This window comes from Malaya genurostris, chromosome 1, assembly GCF_030247185.1.
Source record: "Malaya genurostris strain Urasoe2022 chromosome 1, Malgen_1.1, whole genome shotgun sequence".
Lineage (NCBI taxonomy): Eukaryota > Metazoa > Arthropoda > Insecta > Diptera > Culicidae > Malaya > Malaya genurostris.
In genome coordinates, this window is record NC_080570.1 from 145,089,241 (window position 1) to 145,116,555 (window position 27,315).

General features: G+C 40.1%; 3 protein-coding genes across 4 annotated transcripts; 1 reads left to right on the plus strand and 2 right to left on the minus strand.

The window, feature by feature from the left end:
- Positions 1-782: 782 nt before the first annotated feature.
- Positions 783-9,356, minus strand: LOC131426056 (brefeldin A-inhibited guanine nucleotide-exchange protein 3). Of its 2 annotated transcripts, none has more exons than XM_058588476.1 (8): positions 9,229-9,356; positions 8,550-8,936; positions 8,347-8,480; positions 7,653-8,284; positions 7,272-7,592; positions 5,605-7,215; positions 5,108-5,543; positions 783-5,042 (listed from the first exon to the last, which is right to left on the minus strand). In XM_058588476.1, exons 2-8 carry the CDS (start codon positions 8,632-8,634, stop codon positions 2,121-2,123), a joined length of 6,141 nt encoding a protein of 2,046 aa, XP_058444459.1. In that variant the 5' UTR covers positions 8,635-8,936; positions 9,229-9,356; the 3' UTR covers positions 783-2,120. The 2 variants fall into 2 exon arrangements, with proteins under 2 accessions (XP_058444459.1, XP_058444461.1); XM_058588478.1 differs by having other exon boundaries at positions 9,160-9,356.
- Positions 9,357-15,684: 6,328 nt separating this feature from the next.
- LOC131426060 (transcription factor grauzone-like) lies at positions 15,685-18,431 on the minus strand. The gene is made up of 6 exons (XM_058588487.1): positions 18,309-18,431; positions 18,107-18,237; positions 17,136-18,052; positions 16,383-17,075; positions 15,946-16,321; positions 15,685-15,884 (listed from the first exon to the last, which is right to left on the minus strand). Coding segments are annotated over exons 1-6 (2,271 nt in total). The 5' UTR covers positions 18,310-18,431; the 3' UTR covers positions 15,685-15,731.
- Positions 18,432-21,696: 3,265 nt separating this feature from the next.
- LOC131426072 (ashwin-like) lies at positions 21,697-22,505 on the plus strand. Its single transcript, XM_058588504.1, has 2 exons — positions 21,697-21,840; positions 21,936-22,505. The coding sequence occupies exons 1-2, from the start codon at positions 21,781-21,783 to the stop codon at positions 22,395-22,397; spliced, it is 522 nt and encodes a 173-aa protein (XP_058444487.1). The 5' UTR covers positions 21,697-21,780; the 3' UTR covers positions 22,398-22,505.
- The last annotated feature ends 4,810 nt before the right edge of the window (positions 22,506-27,315 follow it).

Consider the following 27,315-nt stretch of genomic DNA (forward strand, 5'->3'; position numbering starts at 1 on the left):
CAAATCTATTTCAAAATTATTAAAAATCCATGATAGTTTTAAAACCTGCTTTACGATCGACATTAAATGCCATAGTATGAATATCTTGGATTTTATTTACGATTTCCTATGCACGATGTTCAGATTTGTAGTGAACCTGGGTATTTGCCCGTGTACAAGTTCGAAATGAACTTGCGCACGTAAAGTTGTACCCAAGTTCAACGTCTTGACAACTGTTTTAATGATAATCTGTGATTAACATTTCATATATCAAGACTGGTTTATCGTTCATTTATTATCCTGAACCAACTGAATATTCACTAGAAGCTCATTTCACAGGCACTCTATCAGTCAATTGAAAGAGATGTTTGCTATTTCAAGGGAGAAACTGACGACGGTTTAGCCATTCAGCGCGTCAGTAAGCGGTGCATGTATCGAATATGAAGTAGTAAACGTATTCAGAATCTTCCCGATTTTGCTCTCGATGACTTCGTATCAAAATATTACACCGTGATAAGTGAGTGTCTTCGTATCGAAATATTACACTTCGTTCAAATTCATTGTTTGTGTCAGCCGAAAAATCATGCACCCTCAAATCAGTGAAACAATCAACTTTTTCCTATTCCACATAGCGCACATTATTGTTCCCGTTGGTGAATTTATTTGCCACACTCTCAGAAGAGAACGCTTTAAACACTACTGGTTTTGTTAAACCGAATCTCATGTACCTTATGTATGCATGCTCCAAAAGCTGAAAAAACTGAAACAATTTTCTTTCATTGTAACAAACAACTCAAACCAGCTTCCAGTTGCACAAATATATAATATATTTTATTGTTTACGAGAGACAGTACCACGTGTTTGTTGGTTTCTGTTTTATACTGATCATTTTCCCTTTTCATTTTTCCTTTTTTTGCCACGGTAAATACTTGTGTTTCCATGTTTGTGAAATGTTCATATACTGTGTTTTCACTGTTTTTCTGTTTGTTTTGTTTTGTTACATCCATTGGTTGGTTCAGATTCTCAACATTATACCGGTTCTATGGGCGCTTTCCTTTTCAGATCTGCGGCGCTTCTGTGGCCGTATGTCTGTTACCATCTTCTATATAATAAGATGAAAGACAAAGAAAAACCTAATCTAAATTGATAGTCGAAGAAAGAAATTCTAACCCAAGCACGACGTTGGAGAAGTTTCAAAAGATTATACATGAATTGTCTGTGAGAATTAAACACAAACGGAATGGCGATACCGGATTGTTTGCTGTCACGCGAAGATATTTCGGGCACAAATACATTCACATTTTTCAATTGGAATTATTTCTGTTGGAATGATTACTTCATTGTTTTTTTTTGGAAATAGTTCACAATAATTCACAGAAGCTGTTAGTTAGTTAACTTTGCGAAATAAATATGCTTAGGAATACATTTGTGAGGCATTAGAGTAAGGAAAGCTAGTTCCAGAAAAGGGTCTGTTGTATCGTGTTGGTGTGTGTGTGTTTGTGTATATGCCAGCATTAAATACGAAAGCCAATGTCGGTTATATAGAGGTGAAGATTTGATTATATGGTTTGGTTTTCCTCTTTATTGGATTTAAGTAAGAATAGATAACGCCTTGTGCGAGTAGAAGCTGATTGTGGCAGAAATTGCGTGTAATTGTGTGTGTATGTGTTGTGGTTTAGAGCTGCTTCCGTTTCCGATACAGCTTTAGCGTATTGGTGTAATGTATGTACGTATCTTGTCACAGCTGCTGCGTGGAGGGCGTAAGTCAAGTAAATTATTTAGCTTGTTTTTTTTTCTTCGTAATAAATTCCTTAGCGTATATCAACAGTTATAGGGTTGTTCTTTTTCCGTGGCGGGGCAAGAAGTATATATATACTGGTATATATGGTTTTTTGTTCAATGCTTAAATGTATAAATCATGTATAAGCTATATATCACCAAAATATGTTGCTCTCGATCTGCCACTCAACGTCAATTCAGGACTTTGACTTTGCATTGTCAGTAAATTTACGATATATATTTTTTTTGTTAAGCGAATTCAGTCTAGTCGATTATATCCATTCTTCCATCGAGATGTAAATTTGCATATGTGTTAGTGTCAGAAGTACGTGCGTAATAGAAAGAAAACCTACTCGCGGGGTCTATTCCATCGTTAAACCCGCTCCCTGTTCCTGCACGGCACGAAAAGCCTCTCGGATCTTCGGTGTCAGTAACAGTTTCAACATGTTCGACTGTTCCTCCGGCAGTAGCTTCAACAGTTCCATCGAAGCCACGATCAACTGTTTCAGAGCCGATCGTTTGGAAATCGCGTCCTTTTGAATACTATTCGTCCGTTGTTGTTCGATTTCCGGAGAGATTGATTGTTGTTGCTGCTGCTGATGCTGTAACTGTTGCTGATGCTGCAGATGTTGCTGCTGGTTAGCCGAGATATTGAACGGATTCATCCGTTGATTACCGACGATTGTGGACACCGAGATACTTTCCTCGTCACTTTTGGACGGTGAATCCGGACTGTCCGGCTGTGGAACCGGATGGTTTGGAGAATCTCCTCCAATGTGCAGTCCTTCCGCGGTACTCGTCTGGTCCTCTTCACTGCTCGAACTCTCCAGTTTGTCATCGAACCGTTCATACCTTTCCAGCTTATTCTCAACAATGTGCGTGATCGTTAACCCGTCGGTTTCTCCGTCCTTCAAATGATCTATGTAGTGCTCGGCGATCAAATCCCACAGATCTCGTAGGGTTATCAAATAATGGACAAAGTTTTCGTTCTTTTTCCACTGTTGACTTGACGCCGTCATGTGATTACACGAATCCAGGATGTATTTGATATCGTCTTCGTTCAGATTATACACCCGAGTATTGTTGATGTAAACGTCGACCAACGTCATGTAGTTGATGATCCACGAAGAGGTCATCTGCTTGTACAGATTCGCGGCACTATCGATATTGGATACCTTCTGTATTAGAAATTTGAGTCCCGGTCGTGTATCGAAGTCCATCGAGCATATCAGAAACTGCTTCAGTGTTCGTAGAAGAATCTCCTTACTGCGATAGCCTAATTGGAACAGCGCTTTGCTTGTGCTACCTCCACTTTCTCCACCATTATAAATGCAGGAGTTCAACTCATTCGGCACATTAGTTAACCCGTTCAGTAGAATGTTGGCGATCAGTTGAAGTAACATCTGGCTTGCCAAAAGTCCTACGATTAGATTTCGGTACGGAATCCGAATGATGTAACTATCTAGATTGAGTCCATTACTTTGCAACGACGCACTGATCCCTCCTCCCGTGACCGAACATGATTGCGTCATGTTTGTGTTGCAATTCAACGGATACAACAAAAACGAATAGGATCGATCGTCTGTGTTGGAACTCGGCCCATTAGAAGCCATTAAATTTCCATTCAACCTTGAATTCAACATTTCCCGTTGGTTATCCATCAGAAACACTTGCTGGGCTAGCGAATGTACCCGTTGTAGTTCCTCCAGAGTGCTATCGCGTCTAGCCGCAACCTTTACATTAGCGCAATCTCCGTAGAAACTGTTGGAATTCTCATTGAATGCGAAGATCAGCTGCCTCAACGGAGCCATCGTGACCGTACTGGCCCTATGGATAACCGATGTAATTACCATCCATTGGTCCTCGTTGAAAATGTGACCGGTCGAGAAGATAATATGCTTCATGCAACTTACTCCCACCCGAGCGATCGTTTCCTGAGACTGGGCCGAACACTCGATCAGCACCAGGAGCAGTTGCTTCAATGCCAGAATGGCGGCCGTCGGAATTTTCGTTACACTGGATACTTCCTCCTCCTTGATCTTACTGTAATATCCGGAAAATTGATGTGGCTCCTCCGGCCCGGACGGTGCCATCTTCCGCAGTTTGCTATACTTCAGGTTATCGACCGGTCTTACGATCGACGTTAGTTTGCTCTTCTTCACCAGCTGCTGATGTTGGTAGGTCTGTTCACTGCCGATTACTACTCGACCTTCGACCCCTCCGATAGTCTGTGATTTTTCAATAAACTCCACCACCAGATCGGTTGTCATGCAGCAGCAGTGCTTGAAGTTCTTCTCGATCAAACCCCAATTCTTCTGCGCTTTGTTGACATACCGTAGCCAGTCCTGTATCATCGGGATTAACAGGTGATTGATGCAGTAAAACCCGAACTCGATTCCCGGATTAACCAGTAACGATTTGAAGAGTTTAAATATGGACTGCAGAATCGGAGACTGGTGAGCGATCGGGCAAACGATCAAGGAGTTAGTAAGACCATCTAACAGCAAAAACCACACCTTAAGGACACCACTTGGCTTATCCAGCTCGTCAATTTTGGTGATTGTCTCCTTGTCAATGTGAAGCGTTCGGTAGCTTATCATGTACTGCTCGTTACTGCTCTGCAAATAGTCCTGCCCGAAGTACGTAAAGTTCTCCATCGAATTCGGAATGTTGGCGTCGATTATATGGGTGTAAGTTATACCTTTGATTTTGTACGTCGAATGGAGATTCGGACACTGCGGCATGTTGTACATAAAACTAAGGATCGATGAGCAACGTTCGAGGAATTTCAAAGCATCATATAAAAAATCACTGGATCTAATGTTATTGTCGTCGTTGCCGTCCGGACCCGTATTAGGACCGCCGACGTTTCCACTGCTGCCCGAAATTTCCAGATAGGAAAGTAAACACAGAATACAATCCAATCCGGCGTTGGCGAACACTAGCGTGTTGTCCGTTTCGAGAAACACGTGGAAGATGTCGATGATGTTGGACAGGTGGACGGGACGATTCCGGGCCGTACGCAACGTACCGAACAGAGGTCGCCAACCGGACCGGATCTCCGTTCGGTGTGCCTCTACGATTTCGTACAGACATCCGACGATCTGGTCCTGAACGTCGACGTCACACGAATCCATACTCAGCAAATTCTCGAACGGTTTCAGCAGTGCCTCGTTGAAATGGAAATGTGGCAACTCGGACTGTTCCACCAGCAATGCCGTAATGATGTCATGAATGTACTCAATCGCTCGCTTCGAAATGGTCCTATCTTTATGGCAAGCCGCCTAGAAAAAAAACGCATCGAGTATTAGCTCACCATGATCGTCATCGTACGCCCAGAAATACTCACGTCCATCAAGTGTGGTCCGGTAATGGCCCAAACCTTCAGAATGTGCAGCAACGGCCGTGGTCCTCGAAACACCTTAAGCGTAACGTCACCTACGCGATGAAGCAGCAACGACAATGGCAGCGAATCGTTCTTCACTTTCCACGGTCGTCCCAACCACCATGATTTCTTGCCCTTTTTGGACGATGAACTACGATAGAGCTGTTCGCGCGAAGCCCGACACAGGCTCTTCAGAAATTGAAGTAACGCCGGCAAAGCCAACCGTTCCGCGGAATCCGAGAACAGTGTGTCCGCCTGATGCGACAGTGCGCACAACATCTTGGCCGTATCGGCTTGCGAAAGATTTACGGCATCATGTCCCGAATAAGCTTTCAGGATGGTTGCGACATTGGCATTGGCGTTCGGCAACGGAGCTTGCAGAAAACTGTAAACGTCCACGCTGAAAAAAAAATAGAATCGCGTTAATCTCTTTCCAAAAAATCTGAAACTCCCATACATACCAAGTCTCATCTTCATCGATCGAATACGACGACAAATTCAGTTTATCCGATTGACCCGGTATCTTGCTCGGTGATTCTACCTCCTTCCCATTGCTAGCCACGTTCGATGAAGCTCCAGCAATCGTGGCATTCTGCGAACTGAACAAATCATGCTCCAGTTGGGTCACGTGACGACAGACGGAGAACACCGGCAACCAACAATCGGCCGAGTGGGATCCTAACTCCAACCCTCCCGAAAGCACAACATCCATTGATAAGGCTTGACTGGCCGGAATTTTCGGACCGGAATTCTGACAAACGTTAGTCGCAATCAAGTTCAATATCTTGCCGGCCAGATGCTGAAGGTTCAAAGCGTTGCTCAGCGTCGCCGCAGCGTGAAGCCCTTCTAGACTGAGGGCGTACAGAGCTTCCCCGGAGCAACGGGTCTTCTTCTTAACGCGCAATGTTTTCTTCGAAAGTTTCATTAACCGAGTCGCTCGGGAATCATCGACTTCGCCCAATCCAGCGGTCAATACGGTGACCATGGAATCCCAACAGCACGTTAGTAGTCGACGCGCCAATTTCCTAGCCGCCAGTTGCTTGGCGTTCGGTTCACTGTGGATCCGTACTACCGACTGTAGTCGTTGCCAGTCGGAAAGCATCTGCGTAGGACCGACTCCACCGGCATCGTACAACATATCGATCAAAGCACAATGAGAACCATCGGTGTTTTCGACGGATTTCAGCGAAGTCAGTGGATTATGTGCCAGAATGCTTTGATACATTTCGCGAAGCCACGCCGAACTGAGATATACCAGGACGCCGGCATTTTGTACGGAGGTGACAAACTGCTGTTCGGATAAGGGAATCAGTATCGGCTCGTGACCTTCGTCGTAGTGGCCGGCTTTCATCAACTGCAAAGCCAACAACAGTGCCGAATAGGTGGCCAAGTAGATTCCATCGGCGTTCAACGCCGTTAGATTGTAATCATAGTCGGAATAGTTCATACTGTTTTGCTGGCAAATGCTAGATGCAAACTCTTGAATGGCTTCGTCCACCTCGACGGAAGCTTTCAATTTTAGCAGATTAGGCACCAACTCGTTGGACACAATTTTGGCGAACTCTCGTGCATGACGACGATCACAGTCCACATCCGAACGGATATGCGGTGGTTCTTCCAAGTGTGCCCAGGGCCAATGTCCTTCCGCTTTCGAAGACATATCATCACTGGACGAATGTGCTTCATCCTCGGGACCTTCGGTGTCGCCCGATCCGAGCGAACCTGCTTCCGGATCAATCTGCTGTTCGGCATCAATTTCCGACTCGGACGATGTTTCGAACCCACTTTGACGAAGTTCCGCCACAGCGTCCCGGTAGGGTGCTGGAAGGCGTGCCATCGACTGGTAGGTTAGCGGTCCGGTGTAGTCCGCTTCCCGTAGCTGATAGTATCGATTGTTGATGGCTTCGGTGACACGATCGCTGATGATGGATTCATCGAAACGACCGGAACACAGCGTTTGAAGACTTTCCAACAGTGCCACGATACATTCAACGCTGGAGTTCATCGAGTTATCGACGGAGCTGCTGCCATTCTGGGAAGTGGTCGCACATTCCTCCATTGCGTCGATTATTCTGGAATGAAATCAAACAACTCTAGACCTTTTCCCGGTTGATTACGAAATACTTACAGTCTGAACAATGCCATATCATCACTGCAGCTCTGTCCCTGTGACTTATCAGGATACAGTATTACCGAGAGGTCAATGAGTCGTTCGGGACTTTTAAGAATTTCCCGAACGCAACGCAAAGGTTCCGCACGGTTAGCCGGAACCGGTAGCAGCAACATTCGGTGAAATAGGGCTTCCAGCATAGGTCGTAGCGAACCCTGTGCTCCAGCGATTCGCAGTAGCTGAATACTGGTCAAATATATACAACGTGCCTGGGGACCATCAAGTCCGGGACGGGTGAAAAAACCACGATGCTCACTCTCGATCAAATGGATAGCGTCCCTGTGGAAAATTGAGGAACTCAATATTAACCGGTTATCATTGTCATACAGAATAGCCTACTTGTAGGTAAATTTCTTATCAATGTTAACTCTGCCCGGTGATCCAAGCGTAGCAGCCAACGTTGGACAGAATTTTTGCCAAAGGAACGCCGTAAAGTGTGGATTCGCGTGAACATCCGGGGGTAGAGATGTCACGAGAGTTAAAATACACTCCATCAGATAAAGCGATCCTACGGTTTCCGTCCGTTTGGGACTGCCGGTACTTGGCTCTATCAGTCTACTACAAAGCCACTGCATTACCGGTATAACTTCATTGTAAACGGCCGCAGCCATCCCTATGTTGATGATCCCTGCTGGTCCGGTACGGAGGATATCTTCGGCTTCATCCTTCAGGAAGGTACAGAAAGCTCGTAGACATTGACTACCGGCGGCTAGTGAGGCGGCCTTCACGGCACGCGATCCATTTTCCCAACACTCGCCACACTTGGAAAGAAGCTCGATCAACAGCCGTCCGTTGAGGGTGCAGGTTGGAGAACACGCCATCGATAGGAACAGACGGAGCACGTTCACTACGGTATCCTCGTTGCCGACCGTTGACATACCCGATGTCGCCCGTAGAAGCTGTGCAGGTAGCCACAACGAGTCATCTTCCGGTTCGAGCCCGAAGAAGAACCGTTCGTCACGGATTATGCGCTACAAGAAATGTTAGAATTTTTGTTCCAACTCGAAAAACAAAAAAAGAATCTCGAACTTACGTGTAATCCGTTCAACCCGTAGGTTACAAATTTCGGTCGTTTCGTCTCCAGTGCCATCTGTAGAGCAGTGAAGCAAACGGATCGCAGCTCGTACGAGGGATCCCTGTGTATTCCATGTTGACGCAATAGTTTGTCTGTAAGAACACGGCACTGCTTGGAGGATTTGAACTACTAGAGACATTCGATCACTATTTTTTACTCACCATGTGCAATTTGTGCGGCTTGTTTTAAATTTTGCTGTTTGCTTCCCGTCGCTTCCTTCACTATCGTCATCAACAGTTCCTCCATGGCTTGCGACTATACCGTCTACCGTTGTCTGCAGCCAATACAGTGTACGTTTGTCTAGCTAAGCCTTTTTTTCTAGCTGGCTTTCCGTTGCAGCATTACGAACGAAGAGGGTGAAATGCGTGACTGCCGTGCAAAATCCGGATTGGTATGTTGCCTTTGGTCTGTACTGCGTTTGTTATTTGATGCGGTTGCTAATACTGCAACCCCCTCCCTCCACTTCTTGTCCACGCTTGCAACTACGGTCGGGTTGTCTCGGGTTACATCAATAGCTAGCCAGTTAAGCTATCCTTCTATCGATTTTCCTTTTGTTGCGAATCGAAAGGGGAAAACAAGTGAATTTTCAATTAGGAGATATGTTCCAAAATAACTACTTCGGTTCGAAAACCAGTGACAGAAAATCTTATTTTTCTCTGCAAAATACCACCGATGAATCATCCAACGCCCCTCATACTCTCAAGTCGAAGCTCGAGATTCTCGACCAGTCACATATTTTATGATTGCAGATGTTACATTGGTGCTACCCACCTTCCGATCGAATTTTTCAAATCTAGATGAAAACCACCCGGTTTTCACCGAAAACAATACAGCACTTACATTCCGGAACGTCGGAGCTTCACTTTGACACACTTTTCAATTGTCTTCCGCACCGAAAAACCTCGAATTTCACTGAAAATATGACCACGTACGCCTTCCCAGTGCCACCGAGAACAGCTTACTTTGACGCCATTTTTTTCCCTGTGACCGTGCTGTACCGACGGTGCTGGCGTCGGGGCGCGCATGACCGTTGTCGGTCGGGAAAATCGATATCCTGAATGGGTTTTCCACTTGATGGACACTATGGCACGGTCGTATCCATCCATTCTCGTTAGCAGAAGCACGCCGGTGGGGCTTTTGAATGGGGAGCACGTGGTTTGCCTCGGGATAACCGGCATACGTTGGTGGGAGCGAAACGGCGCTAAAACAAATCACGTCTTGATAGTTTAGACGGTGGCGAAGGGCGACACTGCGTGAAGGTGAGTCAAGTGCAGTGAAAAGACACAGCAAGCGTCGGAAGTTATTACTTGTTTTGGTTTCGGTTTGTTGTGATTTTATTTTTCTGCGTTCGGCCAAAATTACTGTCGTGCTTCCTTGAAATGCAGTGCTGGGAAACTGATTGTTATCACGCGTTGTTTTGTATTCGTTAGGAAAAAGAAGGAGTATGAGCTATTCTTATAATGGAACTTTTTTATGCTAAATTTCACATTCCACAGGTGGGTGGATGAGTCATGCCAGGTGGAGCTAAAAGAACAAAGAACACGGAATCCCTGCGTCTCGATTCTCTCCAATATTATTGAGAATATTGTAAACTGATTTTTGGAATAGTAATTTTCTGATAAACTGCGATTCAATAAAGTTGTTATAATTTTGGAGTCTGTTCTGGTATTCCTATCTTTTCCGATAGGTCATAGTAGGCGTTGACAATTGACGTGAAGTATGTTATTTCACGCCTCACCTCATGGAAAAAGTTTTCTTCGTAAAAAACTTCACAGTCTCCGGTGAAGCTCGGAACGAGTGAGCACGTTGTCTGTTGTTTGTAGTGATGGGCAATACGGCTCATTTCAATGAGCGGCTCTGAACCGAACGCTCTTTCGTAAGAGCCGGTTCAATTGAACGGCTCATTGGCTCTTTTTCAATAAACGGCAATGTGGAGAAGCGGTTCGAGAAAGTGAGTGTTAGAACCACGGAAATGCATGAGCGGTATGGGCGATCTAAAATTGTGTTTCACAACTAGAGGTGTCCGTGTGCGAGGAACCGGGATATTGAAATAAATTAGTTGAAATTCCATTTGGAACACTATTTTTCTTTTCCTATTACGACAGAATTCTTTGAAAATTCACAGCTGAATGAATGTTCCTATGTATTTTGACAGTTTCATTAGAAAACATCATCGTTTAACCAACAACGCAATCAAATTTGGGCGTACACAGGCACACAGATTTCCCAAGTTGAAACGCAGATTTTAAAATGGCAACTCTGCTTGAGAGCCGCGGTTCAATTTTGAAGAGCCGTGGTTCGTTCGCTCATTGCTACGAGTCGGTTCAAATGAACGGCTCGTGAGCGCTCGCCCATCACTAGTTGTTAGTGCGGTGCGCGCTTGAGTATTTCGCAAGAAAGCAAGTCCACGGAAAAGAATGTACATTATGCTATGTTCCGTCTTGCTTCAAATAACATGTTTCAACAAAGGTGTTACAGATGTAGACATCCGTTTAGCCAAACCCAATTCTTTTCGATGCTTTTTTTAAATGAAACAATACTTATTTTTATTTTTAGGTTTTATTGATGAAAACTTTCAAATTTTCAACATATTGATCATTAGACCCAACAGCAGTCCACGTTTGGAGATGAAAATTAAAAAAAAAAACATAAATATTGGCAAGATACTCATTTAGTCGAATGGTTAATTTTCGGTGTTATGATGGGTTCGAAAAACATGTTTTGAAGACGATCAATAATGAATATTGAGTGTGGCCGCCGTCATTTCGGATCGCTTTGAAAATTCGATTTGGCTTCGATCAGACAGGTTTTGTATTATTGACCTATCGATTTTAGCCCAACTCTTTTAAACTGCTGTTTTGAAGCTGGAAACGCTATCGAGCTGACGTCCATTTACATGAACCGCGTTCTTGCCCAGATTCCCCAGTGTTTCACAGTTGGATTACAATCAGGACTGCAAGCTTCCAGTTCAGTAGCGCAATGTTTTTCTCGGTGAACCGAGCCTTGGATTACTTGGAGAAGAGAATACATGCATTGTCCTGCTTAAGAACAATGGGCCTTATGAATAAAACGTAACATGCTTGAATTTCGGTAGTAAATGCTACGTGTGGATCACGTTCCTGTCAAAACATGCTGCAAACTGTAGTATTTACTACAAGTTTTCGGTAGGTAGCTCTAGAGGTTGCTACTCGTGTGTTTGCTGATAAAGTGAAATACAGAAATTAAAAGTGGTATTTTTACAGATGTAAGTACGTTTCTTGCTTTGTGCATGCTTATGCCAGCTTTTCCGGCTCTGTGTCGATACGGTATGCAGTAAATGCTTAAATTCGGAAGTAGCATTAGCTACATGTTCGAACTTGTTTTTTATTCATACCAAACCGCGTTATGTTATGTGGACTTTGTTTTTGAGAAGATACTACAAACAACAGACTTTACTACTTTTTATTCATACGGCCCAATGTCTTCATTCGCGTCGTTCTCAATATGACCAACCAAAACATTTTCCAAAAGCTCCACATACATTCCGCAATTCATCCGGGTTGAGAAAAAAAAGGTATGCTAGTTTATCTTTAAACCATGCTACAGTTGCTACTGACTGTATCAGTCCGGTCTGCCTAAATTTTTTGCCCATCGAAAACACAACATTACGCCATTCTCTGTCGTTCACTCCATGCACTTACGGGAAAACCTAGCCGATTCTACTTATGAGTGAGATTAAGCTTTGGTTTGCCTTGTCTTTCATTCAATTTCCAGCGATTTGTTTAAAAATCGAGCAATTTGCCGGGGATTCACAGGAATATCCAGTTTTTTTTTCATTTGGGAACAATACTAATTTGGCCTTTCAATCTCAAAGAAACTTTAGTATGGTCTTTGTTAAACACAGAGAAATGGAGCTTGTTTAAAAAAACAAATCAGTTAGTAGAAGATTTCTAAATCTGATTAATGCTAATTTCAAACCACCCATCTAGTAAATATCGTGAAAATTTACATCTTTTGAGACCGACACATACGAGCGTCAAAAAATGACTGATTTTTACAGTAGATCTAACACATATTTAATGCATTCTGACATATTTTTAAGTGTGAAAGCATGCAGATTTACTCGTCTGCTTTTAAAGTAGTGTATGTTCGACACATATGTAAATCATTCTTATAAACGAATTACGTCCTTATGAATTGAGTCATATATGGATTTGCGTCACCTGTAAATTTCAAAATTTTTTGCTGTGTAGAATATGATTGTTTCAGATCAATTTCTCCCTTAAACATCAACAATGATCTCTATTTGATGTGAATCAAAATTTTGTTATAGCCAAACGAAAAAAGCGTATGTTCCAGCTGATTTTGATCACCTAATTATTGCATATCAGCAAAAGTTGGGTTGATTTTATTCGCAACATATACAGTGAGGTCTTTTTACGCGAATTTTCAAAGTTATCCGGTTTTCTTGTTTTGTCTTAGAAATAAATGAGAAGTCGATTTTTTTAAATCAACTCTCTGACATTTAGAAAGTTTTCGATTTTTTTTAATACCCCTGTCTCGACGTTTCATGACATTTGCCATGGAATCTCAAATGTACTGGGACGCTTTTTTTACAGAAAAAAAAATTCTCTGAGATTACACCAGATCTGAACGTTTCATGCATTTCTAAGACATTTGGCATAAAAAAAAGTTTCTCTAGATCTGCGTTAGTTGTGCGGATCTCCGAAGTTTTTTTTCAGTTTTTTGCGAGGTACGTATCCCTGCGTTAAAAAAACTCAGTGCATGTTGGTTCGATTCTACTTTACCTTCATGTTAAAAAAAATATGGATTTTTTCTATGATCTTATTTGTGTAACAAATCAACAAAGTTTACCCAAGCAACCAGAAGTTCCACAATTACTTAGGTTGTGAACCATTTCGCGGTTAATTTTAACTTTTGGTTAAAATCTGACACTTGAGTGGTTATTTTGTGTCGAGTAGTTAAATTTAACTAAAACTGTGGCCCATTTCAAAATTTGACGGACGGAAAGTTATTTGGGTTTATTTTCCACTGGAAATAATTTCAACTAAAGAATTAGTATTAGAATTTTCATTGCTTCAGTGTTGTAAATTTTTTTTCAGTGTTGTAAAATAACTATCGATCTGTCAAAAATAACCATGCTCTCGAGCAGGGTTATTTTTGACAACATCAAATTAACCACTCGAGTGTCAGATTTTAACCAAAAGTTAAAATTAACCGCGAAATGGTTCACAGCCTTAAAATATCCACTTTCTCGCTGCTTAAGAGTATGCGTGGTACTTTTGGCAGCTTGAAAGTGCAGAACAAGTTCCGCGTGAACTTTCTAGCTGCTTAAGAAAACACGTGGCAAATTTCGACAGTTCGAAGTATAGAAAAAGTTCCGCGTGAACTTTCTCGCTGCTTAAATGCGTTTTTCATTGAAAAACACTGGTGGCGTGGATTGCTCTGGTTTTGGACTTTCGAGCAGAAATGGCAATGAAACACCGTTACAATATTGCATTTCTGCTCGAAAGTGCAAAGCCAGATCAATCCACGTCACCAGTGTTTTTCAACGAAAAGCGGCATAAGCGTACGCGTGGTACTTTTGGCAACTTGAAAGTACAGAACAAGTTCCGTGTGAACTTTTTCTCTGCATAGAAGCTGAACAATGTATTCTAGAAGCAGCTTAGGAGTTCGTTCGGTTGCGTCGCGCGAACTTTCAAGTGTAGCTAATCAATTAAAAAATAGGCTTCTTAGAATGTTATTGATGAACTTTGAGAACTGCTTAAGCCAAATCAGTCCCTTTTATCCGAACTTTTGTTTAGTTAGGTTGGATTCTATCAAAAATAATATACCAGAGCTTGATAGCGTATATAAAGATTTGGAATATTATAAATGTGAGGAATTGTTAAAAAATATCTAAATAAAAGAAAAATGTAACACCTAATTTTTTGAAAGAAATCATTTTACTTTGAAAAAAAAACAAAATATGTGATTTTTACATACAAAAACGTTAGTTGATATACTAATCATTTTAAATTCTGTCATTTGTTCCAACTGCCAAGTTTATAAATTCAAAGCACTACAAATATATTTTAGCTTTTTTTGCAAAGAAATTGAAAGGAACGATAAATTAAAATATTTGTTATTTGTATCAAAATATTTATTGAAACAAATCAATTCACAGAGAAAAATCAAATATCTACTTTCGTAGTTTCAAGCAACAATATTTGCTATTTTAAACCAATTTTTGTCACTATTTCAATAAATTAAATCGTTGCGATTAGTTACATTTACAATATTTTTCTCTGCGTGTAGCTCGATATTATTTATACTAGAGTGACTATAATCAGAGTGGCGACAGCTGTTCGTTTGGAATGACAGCTCCCAGTTCCAAACGAGCAAACGACCTGTCAATTCAATGTAAAGCTAATGGAATGTTTTGAATTGTTGTCATTATTACGGATGAGATGTCGTCACTCTGGTTATAGGCACTCTAATTTATACATAAACAACCGTTGTCATACTTACGGCGTATGTTACGATCGGACGCTTATTTCAATTTAAATAGTAAACAAACTGGAACTGACGGTGAACCAAGTTCATCGAGGGGTCGTATTCGAATGGTACATGTGAAATCGCAAACCATTCTATCTTGAGTACGACGAACATCTGAATGGTGAAGAACGAGATACAAATAACGACACAGGAACCATTCTAAATGCACGCTCAGTCGACAACGGAATTGCACCTGATCTATTGGAGATATTTAATAAGAGAGTTAAGGAACAGGAAGCCTCTGGCAATAATCAATTGCCATGGACATGGATGAGAAGTATTGACTGCATTGAAAATAAAATACACGAGAGGAAGAGTCTCTAAAGAAGAAACACTACGCTTTCCATCTCAAATATCAAGGTGGTTGACGAATTCGTGTTTTACAGCTCACTGCCGACGTTTGTATGAGCCACGAATTGTAAAAGCTGCTTGGAGAATCAGACATCGTACAGACAGAAAAAAATTCACAGTTTCGGTGGGCTGGACATGTCATTAGGATGCCGGACGAAAATCCCGTGAGAATGCTATTTGAATCAGATCCGTTTGGAACAAGAACAAGAGAAGCGCAGCGAGCAAGGTGGATTGATCAAGTTGAGTTCGATGACGTGGTAAACTTATGCTAGATACAGGAAAGAACACCCCAGCTTCTAGTTGCTAGACAAGGTAAGTAAGTACAAAAAATCAATCAATTGGAAAATTATTTCCAAATCGTCTGTTCCCGAGTCCCTTTCAATGAAACAAGCGCCATATTTCTATGAACACATGAGTATATTCAGTAAAACGCATAAAACAAAACTAATTTCGAGCTACCGCTGATGGAATCGATGAGTCATCTTCTCTGCCCATTGCTCCGGATGAGCAACCTTTTTATGGGTGTACATGTTCGAACTAGAATTGCAGGTGCGTGGACAGTATTCGCACTTGTACAGCAGTTCTCCGGTGTGGCCTGCTTCGTGTTCCTGCAATAAAAAATAAACCATTTTTCCATAAAAAAAATTGACAATCATTCCATTTCTTTACCTTAAGTCGAAGCAACCGTTTGAATGGTTTTGCGCAAAATGAACACGAATAGGCAGGGGCACCCGAGTGGACAAACTTCTTATGTCCCTGCAAAGCGTAAATGTTGGAACACTCTCTTCCGCATAAATCACAGTTGACCGGTTCGGAATTGCAACGCTTTCGATGGCTTCGCAGACTGCGCACATTCTTGAGCCACAGTTTGCAGTTTTCACATTGTGCCTTCATGGCGGCACGACCTTCCTGGGTGTGCTGCTGCCGGTGGAACTCCAGAGCCGATTTCAACGGGAATCCCTTGGCACAGATATCGCACACCCAACTGGCACTCAGTCCGTGTACCGTTTGCTCGTGTGACTTGAGCAGAAGATTTGTTCCGAAACTTAAACGAAAACATTGCAACTGAGATCTTTTATACATAATTCAGACATGAAGGTACCTACTATCGATCACATTCTTTACAGGCGAACTTCTTTTCCTCCAGTGCCAAATGGTACTCCATGTGCTGCTTAAGAAGGTAATCCTTCCAGAACCGGTTGCCGCACACATCACAACTGAATGGCTTCTCCGAATCCGGTGTATGTTTCCACATCATATGGTTCGCCAGTCCAAAACTGTTGAGAAATGTCTTGGCACAAATGTCACACTTGAAGTGCTCCGGGTTCTCGTGAACACAAACGTGCTCGTACAGGCGACTCTTCTTGCCAAACTTACGCAAACAGCAAGTCGCATAACCCCGCTCGTCGTGTACATTCTTGTAATGCAATTCCAGTCTGCTAAAAGTGTCCGCTGAGAAATCACACTGCTCACAGTTTAACGTACAGTATTTACGGATTAGTTCATCCTCTTTGGCCAACTCTTCGGGAGTCTTACGTCGGAATGGTTTTGCCAGTTCGGTTGATTTTCGGATAGAGCTCTCGTTTGGTTCACCTTCGATGGCACTCGGTTCAAATTTGTCAAGTAATTCCGATTCTTCGGCCATTTCGTGAATTTCGTCCGGTTTGTGTTGCTGCTGCTGCTGCTGCTGCAAATGATATATGGCCTCCCCCGTTGAGGCTGACGGGATGGATTCTGCTATCATCTGCTCCGGATGATGCGTTGCAATATGATTCTCAAGTCGTTTGCTGTTTGTGAAGCTGGAATAAAGAAAAGACAAAGGTAAAACGTGACAGTATTTTGCATCACGAAGTACTCACTATTTATTGCATTTCTCGCAAACGATATTCCGGGGTTCTACCGTTGCGTGCCAGTTGAGGTGACTGGTTAGTAAAATTTCAGTCGCAAATGCTTTGCAGCACTGATTACAACGAAATCTTTTCTCTTCCTCCGGTGTGTGGTGCAGCATATTGTGCATACTGAGGCCGTCTGCGTTCTTGAAACAGCGATCGCATTCTTTGCAGTGGAACTTGTAAATATTTTTGTGCCGAAGTAAATGGTCATACAAGTTGACCTGTTTCTGGAACTGTCGATTGCAACAGACAACCGTGGCCAACGTTTCGTGAATTTTTCGACAGTGTTTTTCGAGCATTGTGAATGTGATGTAAACTTCGTTGCACTGCGGACAGGGCAGCTTTTCTAAATGCTTTCGTATCAGGGCATCCTTATCGGCCGAAGTCCGCGCAGGTTTTCTCTGATACCGGCGACGACGTAATTCTTTTCGAAGTAAAGTTCGTCTTCGGACCGCTATAGGTTTGGATGATTCTTCGTCAGATTCTTTCTCTGAACTAACCACATCATTGCTGAATGAGCTGTCTTCGTTGGATTCGGACGATCGGGATGTTTCTTTATTGCACTCTAGCTTTGTTAGTTCTGCCACTGGTTGTTCCTGGTCAACAACTTCTATTTTCACCAGTACCGGTTCAGGAAACTGTCTTGAAACAGGATCTTCTGTTTCCAACTCTTCCAGTAAATGCTTCCGCTTCCGACCTCTTTTTCTACTAGTCGTTGTTGATTTCGGGTCATTTTCACTCTTAGTATCAGTTTCGGCTTTCACCTGAATTCGCTCCAAAATGTCACTCCGATGTAAATTGGCAACCTCACAGTAAAACTTGTGGAAATCATCAATCTTTTCCCAGCAGCTAGTACACAGGACAGACATCTCGAAATCGCTTCTCTGAAAAACAAATCGTCGTGATTCCCACACCCTCATCATTAACAATTTACTTACGTTGAACCAAAAGTGCCTGGCTAAAATCTGATCAACACATTCGGTGTTCGAATCGTCACAGATTCGAAGGAAGTTGTCCGTCCTCCGCATGCAGGTAAAGCAACCCGCCAGGGAATCGTTCATTGTGACCACTGGAGATAATATTTCGATGGAAAAAAATGTTTAGGAATTAAAATTAACAACGGATCCTACAATAACATACTTTTGATTCGATTCACAGTATAATTTAAAATAAGATCATAGATAATAACATTTGAAAACAAGAAAAAGTTAGCTCGGAATAGTAAATATAAATAACTTGAACGTCCAACATGACAGCTTCTGTACGAACATTATACGATGATAATGATTGATAATGAGTCAAGGCGGGCAAAGACACGAATCAAAGATCATGACTATTCTAAATAAGGGCGACACTTCAGGGGCATTTTATAATCTTAAGAAAACGGTCATTATTGCAAAGCCCCAGAAAATCGTTTCTTTTTTCAAAAATTAGAAAAAATTTTTTAACTACGAACAGCGGAAATTATAGTAAGTAAATGCATGCAGACCAAATGTTGAAACTCTGCTTTCAAGAGCAAAATGGAGCTACACGTTCCGTTTAAAAAATATATCATTTTCAGATGAAATTTCCGAACCTACTCAATTCCCGTAAAAAAATAAACCATTGATTTTACAGCATAAACAATTGATTCGCAATTAGATATATGGGTTACAATACATTTTATTGTATCTTGACAAGATTTTTTTCATTTCCAACGATTCAATGTATTGTTCCTACGATTCTACAATTGAATTTATTGTACACGTGATGTTTTAAACAATATGGAAACTGTACATTTTATTGTTTTCCAAGAAAACATGTATGAGAAAACTTCATGATTTGAATTGTTACGATACTTAACAACCTATACATTCTATTGTAAAAAGCATTTCCACAATTGATTGAATAGTGTATAACAATACATTAAAATATTTTTCAATGGTCAAAGCAAAATTGTGGCAGGTTTTGTAACAGCAAATCATATTGTTTTTCAACAATATTTTTTATTCGGGTTGGCACAATGACGCTGCCTTGAAACGAAGAGGCGCTGCTTTGGATCCTAATTTATTGTGCGAAAACTAACGTTTATTTAGAGATGAGCATTATATTATATAAATACCATTTTGAAAATGCCCGAAAATAACAAATAAAATATCTAAAATAAATGGTAGACGATCGCTAAACATTTTATTATTCGAGAATCATTGTTGCACTGGTTTCTGTTTGAAAAAATGCTGGTCCAAAAAAACCTAACCGTACCAATTTCACACATTTCTGAAGATTTTCCATGTTTAATTGTAGTTTCCACAAAAAAAGTAGTAGTAATCATTTAGAAGTCGATTTTCTTATACTCCGAGTTTTTTTTCATTGCTGATATATGTTAGTACTATTGAATAAACAGAAAAACCGTTGCAAATCACTACTGCCGATATGAAAATTTTCGGAAGAATCCTCCTTTTCTTGGTTCCATTTTTCATTGGCAGGTGTCGCTATCGGTAATTCAGCTTTGCGACAATGTGTCAATCATGCTATATCGTACAGAGCAGCTCATGCAGAAAAATATTACAAAACACCAAATGCACAGATTGCCTATTCGAAATTATCATCGATACCAAAAACGTGGAAACGAATGCAGGAATAGTACCAATCTATATGAAAATATATGAATGTAATATATCACAAAAGGCAAATTTCTGAGTTATTTTGGGAATCGTTTGACGTTTCAGATGTGCTTACTGGTATATCCAAACACATATTAGGCACAAATGCAGTGAGCAATCATCCTATTATACTAATAAAACTATGTGTGAAATATTTCTTAAAACTTTGTGTGGCATTGCATGACTCACAAGAAATTTTTACTTTGCGAAGCAATCAGTGCAAACAAACTCACGCTGCTGATTTTGTTACTAAATGATTAAACTGGAAGAAATTTTAAAACACTCAAAACATATTTTCATTCAAATCATAATAACGCTCTTTGGAAGTGTGCTAAATCGTTTTGACAGAACCAAAGTACCAAACTTTTTGTAACGCTTGAGAACAATTTGTGCTGTCAAATTGTTCCCCGGTTGGTCGTGAGTCTACGTTGCCGTTTGCTCTCGAGAATGGTGCCAATATTACTTCGAATTTTTCATACGAAAAATATTGAAATAACCGAGACATGAAATTTTTTTTCCTCTGCTTCATAACCACTTTAGTGAACGCCGAAAACAAGTTGTAAAACTAATTAAATGACGTAGCTCCATTAATTTTGTTGATACTATAGTAACATTAACAATTCTGGTTAGATTCATCCAACAAATTTATACTCTAATTTATAAAAATGACCGAATTGGGGTTTATCATACTTTTTTAGATTTTGAGAATTCTTTTTCGATCATTCTGTGACAAAAGGAACTAACTGAAAATTACAGTTATTTACTCACTAATTTACTTAATCAAATAACTTATGTATTGCCTGATACACTGTTGATGAATATAAGTAATATTCAACATACGCATCTGTGATGTGACGTCTATTATACATGTTTTAAAAGGGCTGTGAGATACATAGTGAATGTGTATAGAGACGTGATATACATATAAAAGAATTCATTGGTGTAAAAAATTTTATTCTATCAGTTATTTACTTCTAGCTCCGTAATACAATCAAGTTTATTTATGCGGATGATACGTACCACAGAACATAAGCTCGAAAACTCGCATAACTGATAATTCGCATACACCGCAAAACTAAGCAAAAAAATTTTTTGTTGCCGCAAATTCATAAAACATTGAAATCATCTTTAATACTTTGAACCGTCAAGATCTGGTGTTATATTGAAAATTATATATTGAAAAATCTCGGTTGATGTTTTAAAAGGCCGTAAGAGTAAGTGACAGTTTATTAACACATTAACAGTTTATTAATTACCAAGCGGTTTCACGTTTATCACTCAACTCTTTGTATAAAATGATATCCGAAACCTTTCAAAAAGAATTGTAAAATCCAAGAAAAACTATATAATCACGTCACAGTAATTGAAAGAGAAAGTGAACAAATAGAAACTGTCACTTGCCCAAACGGCCATTTGGAAAATCAACAGAGAAATAAAATTTTTCAAGTTCCAGAGAAATGGCTTCGCAACGAGGATTTTGACTTAACAAAGGCATAGCAACTAGCTTTGAGTAGACCGGGCAAACAGGGTTTTCGCTTGAGAAAACTGAACTAGGTTCGAAACTAGCTTCAAACAAACGGTTTGAAAGCAGTTAGGGGGAAGCTGGGTTAGGTTTGGCGTTAAGCGAAAATGACATTAGAAACGAGCAGAAGCGCTACACATGCATCGAAGCAAACTGTGTAAGGCACATATTTTCTTGCGCCCAAAAACCCTGATAAGTACCCTAAAATGTGATTTTTACTAATTTTGGGAATATTGCATGCTGGTTGAACAGAAAATCAACATAAAAATTTATCAGTGTACGTAATCCCGCCATGCCTTGAAATAAAATTATTATTGAGTAATATTTCGGCGGTGTGTGAATGTCAAAGATATATCAACAAAATAAAAGCTTGCTAACTTGTTTTTGCTGTCGGTACTGGTGCGAGTCCCAGGCGCAATTTCACTATTTGACTTTGCTTTGTGGTACAATGGACATTTTACATCCTAATTTACTCGGTAAAGAACAGCTACTGAAAATATTTCGTGAGGTGAGATCAATTCCGGTGCTATAAAAATTTTGTAGCAAAAATCTCATACTAAAACAAATTACAGAAAAACTTTTTTCTTATGAATTTTCTTCCAGCGTAATTTCAAAATACCCCGGCTGGAGGAGTTGAGTCGCGATGAGTTGATTGATCTCTATGTGAAACATTTGCTGCCTCAACCACGAAGAGGAGCAGCCTCTAATTCAAGTTCCTCCACCAGTGTGGGCACCAATAGCTCCATACAATCACCGGACGTGGAAATGAAAGATTTGTCTGCTAGTAATACCCCCAAAAAATCAAGTTCCACCGCACGGCAGAGGATTGTCTTCTCAGATCAAACCCCACAGGCAGTAGATAATGTTAGCAACGGGATGAAGCGGATTAAACTTATCACTAGTTCTAATGGTGCCAGTAGTAGTATTAGTAGAAGCAATTCCATCCAGACGACTACTGCTAGTAAACGGCCTCTTGAGATTAGTACCAGCAGGACTGGTAGCAACAACGGTGGTATCAAACTGAATCCTGCTCCGACAAAGCGTCAGAAAATAACGTGGCCGTAATTGATATGTTTTAGTTTATCAATACTGTAAATTTGAAGGTATTAATGTGTTAGTTTTAGAGCGTGACTGATTATTTCTAATAAATTTAAACTGCAATTCGTCTGAAAACCGATGTATATTAGAGTGCCAATATAAAAGAGTCACCTTCAAATTCTTAAAGCGGTAGTGCTCAAATGATAAAGCACCTCAAAAAAAGTCCATATGCAAAATTTGAACTAAATCTGCCTTATTACGCTGTGCCCATCCCCAGCAGAGTTGCCACATTTAAATCTGCATTTTTCAGAAGAAAAATCTGTACATCTGTATCAGGAGATCAAAAACCTGTATTGAAAATCTGTATGTGAGATGTGGTAAGAAATCGAAGCAGAACGGAATGAAAAAGTCTTTCTTGGTTTGAATTTTATGATGTTGTATTTGGAAAATGACTGGAAGTTATTTTTGAGTTTGAGCCTTTCGAAATGATGAAGTGAGCATAGAAAAAATTCTTATTAGCAGATAGGACATCTGTGTTTACTGCTCTTGGTGTTCTTATTTATGTAAGTTTAACCCTCTTTTAAGTATTAACACAAAATCAGGATAATGGTTTTACTTCGAGAAACAACAGTACCATGATTCAATATATTGCAACTCGATCATTATTCTATTTTTAATTCACACTCTCAAAAATCTGTATAAATCTGTATTTCTTGCCAAAAATCTGTAATCTGTATATACAGAATCTTGGTCACAAATTTATCTGAAAAATCTGTAAAATACAGATTAATCTGTATATGTGGCAACCCTGATCCCCAGAGATTTGTACTCCATTCTTTAGTGTCTCTCTACTCTTTTGCACTATCGATACACAAGGTAAACGTCAATCTTGTTCGAAACGCAATCGTACTTTCGTGCACGTTCCGTCCGATTTTCGAATTTACGGGGTACACGCCGATAGTCTCACGACAAAAGGGGCTAACTGCAAATGAGGGCCTCTCTGTTTACATTCTCTTTTGATTGATTTCGTTAATGCAATTTCTGGAAAGTTTCCAATATAAATCGAAAGTCTCACTTCCGGTGAAACCCTCAACGAGTGAACACGTCGTATCGTGTTAGTGCGGTGAAAATTCGAGTATTTCGCGAGAAAGAAAGGATTTTCATCCGTACTTCGGTGACTCCACGTTGTCACATAGCGAGGGTTTCACTTGTAGTCCAGTGAAAAGAAAGTCCATTGGACTATAAACGAAAGCTAACTGGCAATATAGCTAAATCGCTGTGCCATCAATCGGCGTCATCTCAAGTGAGGTGACGCCACCAGAAGTGAAGAAGAAGAAGAATCGAAAGTCTGTGGTTTTAACTTGAAAGTTTTGCGAAGAGTAAGGCTCTTCACACTTAGAGAATTTCGCAGAATTCGGTAATTTTTTGCCGAATTACCAACAGATGAACGCTCGGTAATCAGTTTAGATGTGGTTTTATTCCACGAAATAATTAAAAAGTGTCAAATGTCCCGGCTGACCGGAATTATGAGCGCCTTCCAAAACACTGTACAATCCGTCGAGTTCACCAGAAATTACTCTCGAACGATTTGTGTTTGGCAGCAAGTGGACAAGCGATACAAAATTATTTTCTGCCTGCAAGTAAACGAAAAACTTTTAGTGGATCTAATGTTTTAAAAACTTTAGCACCTGTCCCTTAATCCATTCGATGAACCCTTCAAGATTTTTTTCGTTTGGTTAATAAAAGGACACTTACTGAAAATTTTAATAACTGTTTGACAGTTAGTTTTACGACAATCAGATTTCACACTAGTTCGGATATTGGAAGATAATTTCACCATACGGGCAGTATGGTTTTTACCGTACTCGGCGACTATTCAGATTTACCGTATGAACTGTATATCTATTTACAGAATTTACAGTAATGAAAATTTACATAAAACTGGTCGTTCGCTAAAAATTTGCATAATTATTGAAAAATATAACTCATGTACCGAAATATCGGTTATTTCTATAAATTACCGCAAGTTCTCGTCAACAATATTACCGAACAAAGAAATTAAATCTTAGTGTGTAAGCTTTGGATGATGAGCTATAGAACGCGTACCCCCGCTTGGCAGATGGGAGTGGGAGTCAATTTACACTTCTTACAAGGTTCATAATAACTTGCAATAGAAGATACTTGTACCTTCTATTGCAAATTATTATAAACCTTGTAACCTTGTATCTGTCGCTTGGGTTACATGCTGGAGGAAATCTATCAATGATAGGCCGGTTTTCTTCTTCGATACTAGTGTTCATTTGGGCACCATAGCCTAGTTCATCTGGTATGGAAAGTGTGGAGATCCCCACCCCACCCTTCGGCAAGAATAGCCCATTAAGGGGAAATATAAGTTTTGCAAAAAATAAAGCGTCAAATGGAAAATCAATCCGATAAATCGTGAAAAATAAGTAAACAAAGAGAAACTGTCTTTTTTTTTATTTATTAATATAAGTTTAAAGGCCCAGTGCTTAAGCTCTAAGATGCCGAGAACAGAAATTTGCAGTTAGGTTCTTTTGTCGTGGGACTGAAGAAGTATTTCTTCGGTCGCTCGTGTCCGAAAGCACGATCACTGATTTTATCCTTCTTCGATTATAGGTCGCAATAATACTTCACGGTCCAAGCTGCTCAACAAACATTGCTTTTTTTTATTTGCTGTGTCACTACACATCGGAAATAATAAACCGAGAATTTTGTAAAAAGCTATTTTGCCGAAATTTCAGTAAAATTATAGATATCATATCAACAAGATATCCAGCTCTCACATTTCCTGAACAAATCTTTGGCAACATCCTGTGGTGTGGTGTGACAGGCTAAGGCCAGTGATGGCCCATCTTGCCCGTGTATTGTTAGATAATAATTTAATTTTGTGTTTCAATTTCGATTGTGTTTTTTCGCACATGTGCTGTTCATTTATTTTCGTACAGGTTATGTTTTGATTGTATTATTATTTTCGATTATTTTATAATTTTTGATTGTAAATTCTTTTACATTGACTTCCGATGATGTTTCGCGGCATCGCCACACGGATTCACTCTAAAACGAGAAAAAAAAAAAATTCTTTCGCGAACAGAAATACACAAAATTTGATCGCACTAGTGCGAAACGGTATGCTTACACTTTGAAAGCTTCACCGGAAGTGAAACATTGCTTTGAAGATTAGTCGAATTGGTCCGATCCACAACCTTTACGAATGCACTGGTGTTTTCTCATTCGTTATAATCACTATCAACGTAGTTTTTTTTAACGAGATCACCTTTCGTGTCTCGTAATATGAAAAATTTAAAGAAATAATGATGTTATTTAGAAAGAAGATTCATAATTTACTAAATATTTTGAAAAAATTAAACCCTGATCATAAATTAAGAAAGCAATTTTATATTGTTTGACAAACATATCAAACCCACCGTGCTGTGACTTATCAAATTTAACCCTCCAGAAACGGACACACGTCGAGAGAGCGATTGACATGTAGAGCTTCATTTTTGAAACTGGGACTGTACTTTTTGGGCAGCGAGAGGTGTTATAAAATCCGATCGTCGCCAGCGGTTGAAAGCAATCCCTTCACAGCTGTTTAACCGGCGTCAAGTCAGGCACTAAAATCCCAGGCACCAAAATAATTTTAGTGCCTGGAATTAAGCGATTGTTGCGCCACCTGTGTGTCAAATTTTGAAACCGTCAAGCTAGGCACCAAAATTCAGGCACCAAAAAATTTTTGTGCCTGAGTGTAATATTGCATACTTGATAATATTTGCAATTATATAAATTTAATTTTTCAATGTTTTTTATAGAATTCAGTATTCAGCACAAGATGTTCATCGCATACAAAAAATCGCAAGAGGAACGTTCTATCAGCTATAAATTTTTTTTTTCGTATATGAAAAGATAGTGGGCCGTATGAATAAAATGTAACAAGAATAATTTTGATTGTGTTGATTATCTATAGCGGCCCTTGTATGAAGAATTCATTACCTCTTCGGACCAGAAAAATCTTTCTGATCCTATGTGCGGGTTGCGAATCATTACTGCCCTTACACGTTGATTAAAAATAACATTACTTAGAACAAATAATAACGCATAAAACATGACACGATTTCTTTGTTTCCGCTGTTGAAACCAAGTTATCAGTACTGTACATTAAAAAAAACTACACAACTCAACAACCAAAGCGACATTGACTTACCCAGTAATACAATCCAGTCCCGTGTTCCATACACATTGTGGGAACTGTTCCGGTAGTTCTGTTGCGACGACATCTGACTGACCAGAAACATTTTCGAAAGAATCGTCTGTGCCGAAATCATGAGCACCGAATCGCACATTCAGATAGCCAATGTTGGTTAGAATGTCACTCGGCATTTCGACAGCACTGAATGGAATCTTCGACGGCGTCTAGACTCCACCGGTATGTCAATGTTCTAGACCAAGGGTTGAGGGTAATTCCGTAGGATCTAAGGAAAACAAATAATGCATTAATTTGTGGAAAAATTGCCAAATTACAAAATACTTACTCGTCACCGAAGTCTTGACGGCAGCTGTTGTTTGTAGCAGTCGCGCGGTTGTAAATGTGCCCTTCGATTTTGGTATCGCATTCCTGGTACGACCATCAGTTGTCCACGAGCGTGTACATGAATTTTGCAGTTAATCATGTGTTGAGAGATGATAATAAGTGATGAAAAAAATTGTAATTCGAAATTTATGTTTTCGACTATAACTTTTGAACGACCCGATAAATTTCGTTCAAAATTTCGTCAGAGTTAGCTAATAATATAACAAATCGAATGATCGCACATCTAGAAGTGCCTTTTTGGGTGCCTTCATACAAAAATTTTTAAAATGTAAAAATATCTCTCATATGAGAAACAAATTTACGTTTTCGACTATAACTTTTGAACGACCCGATAAA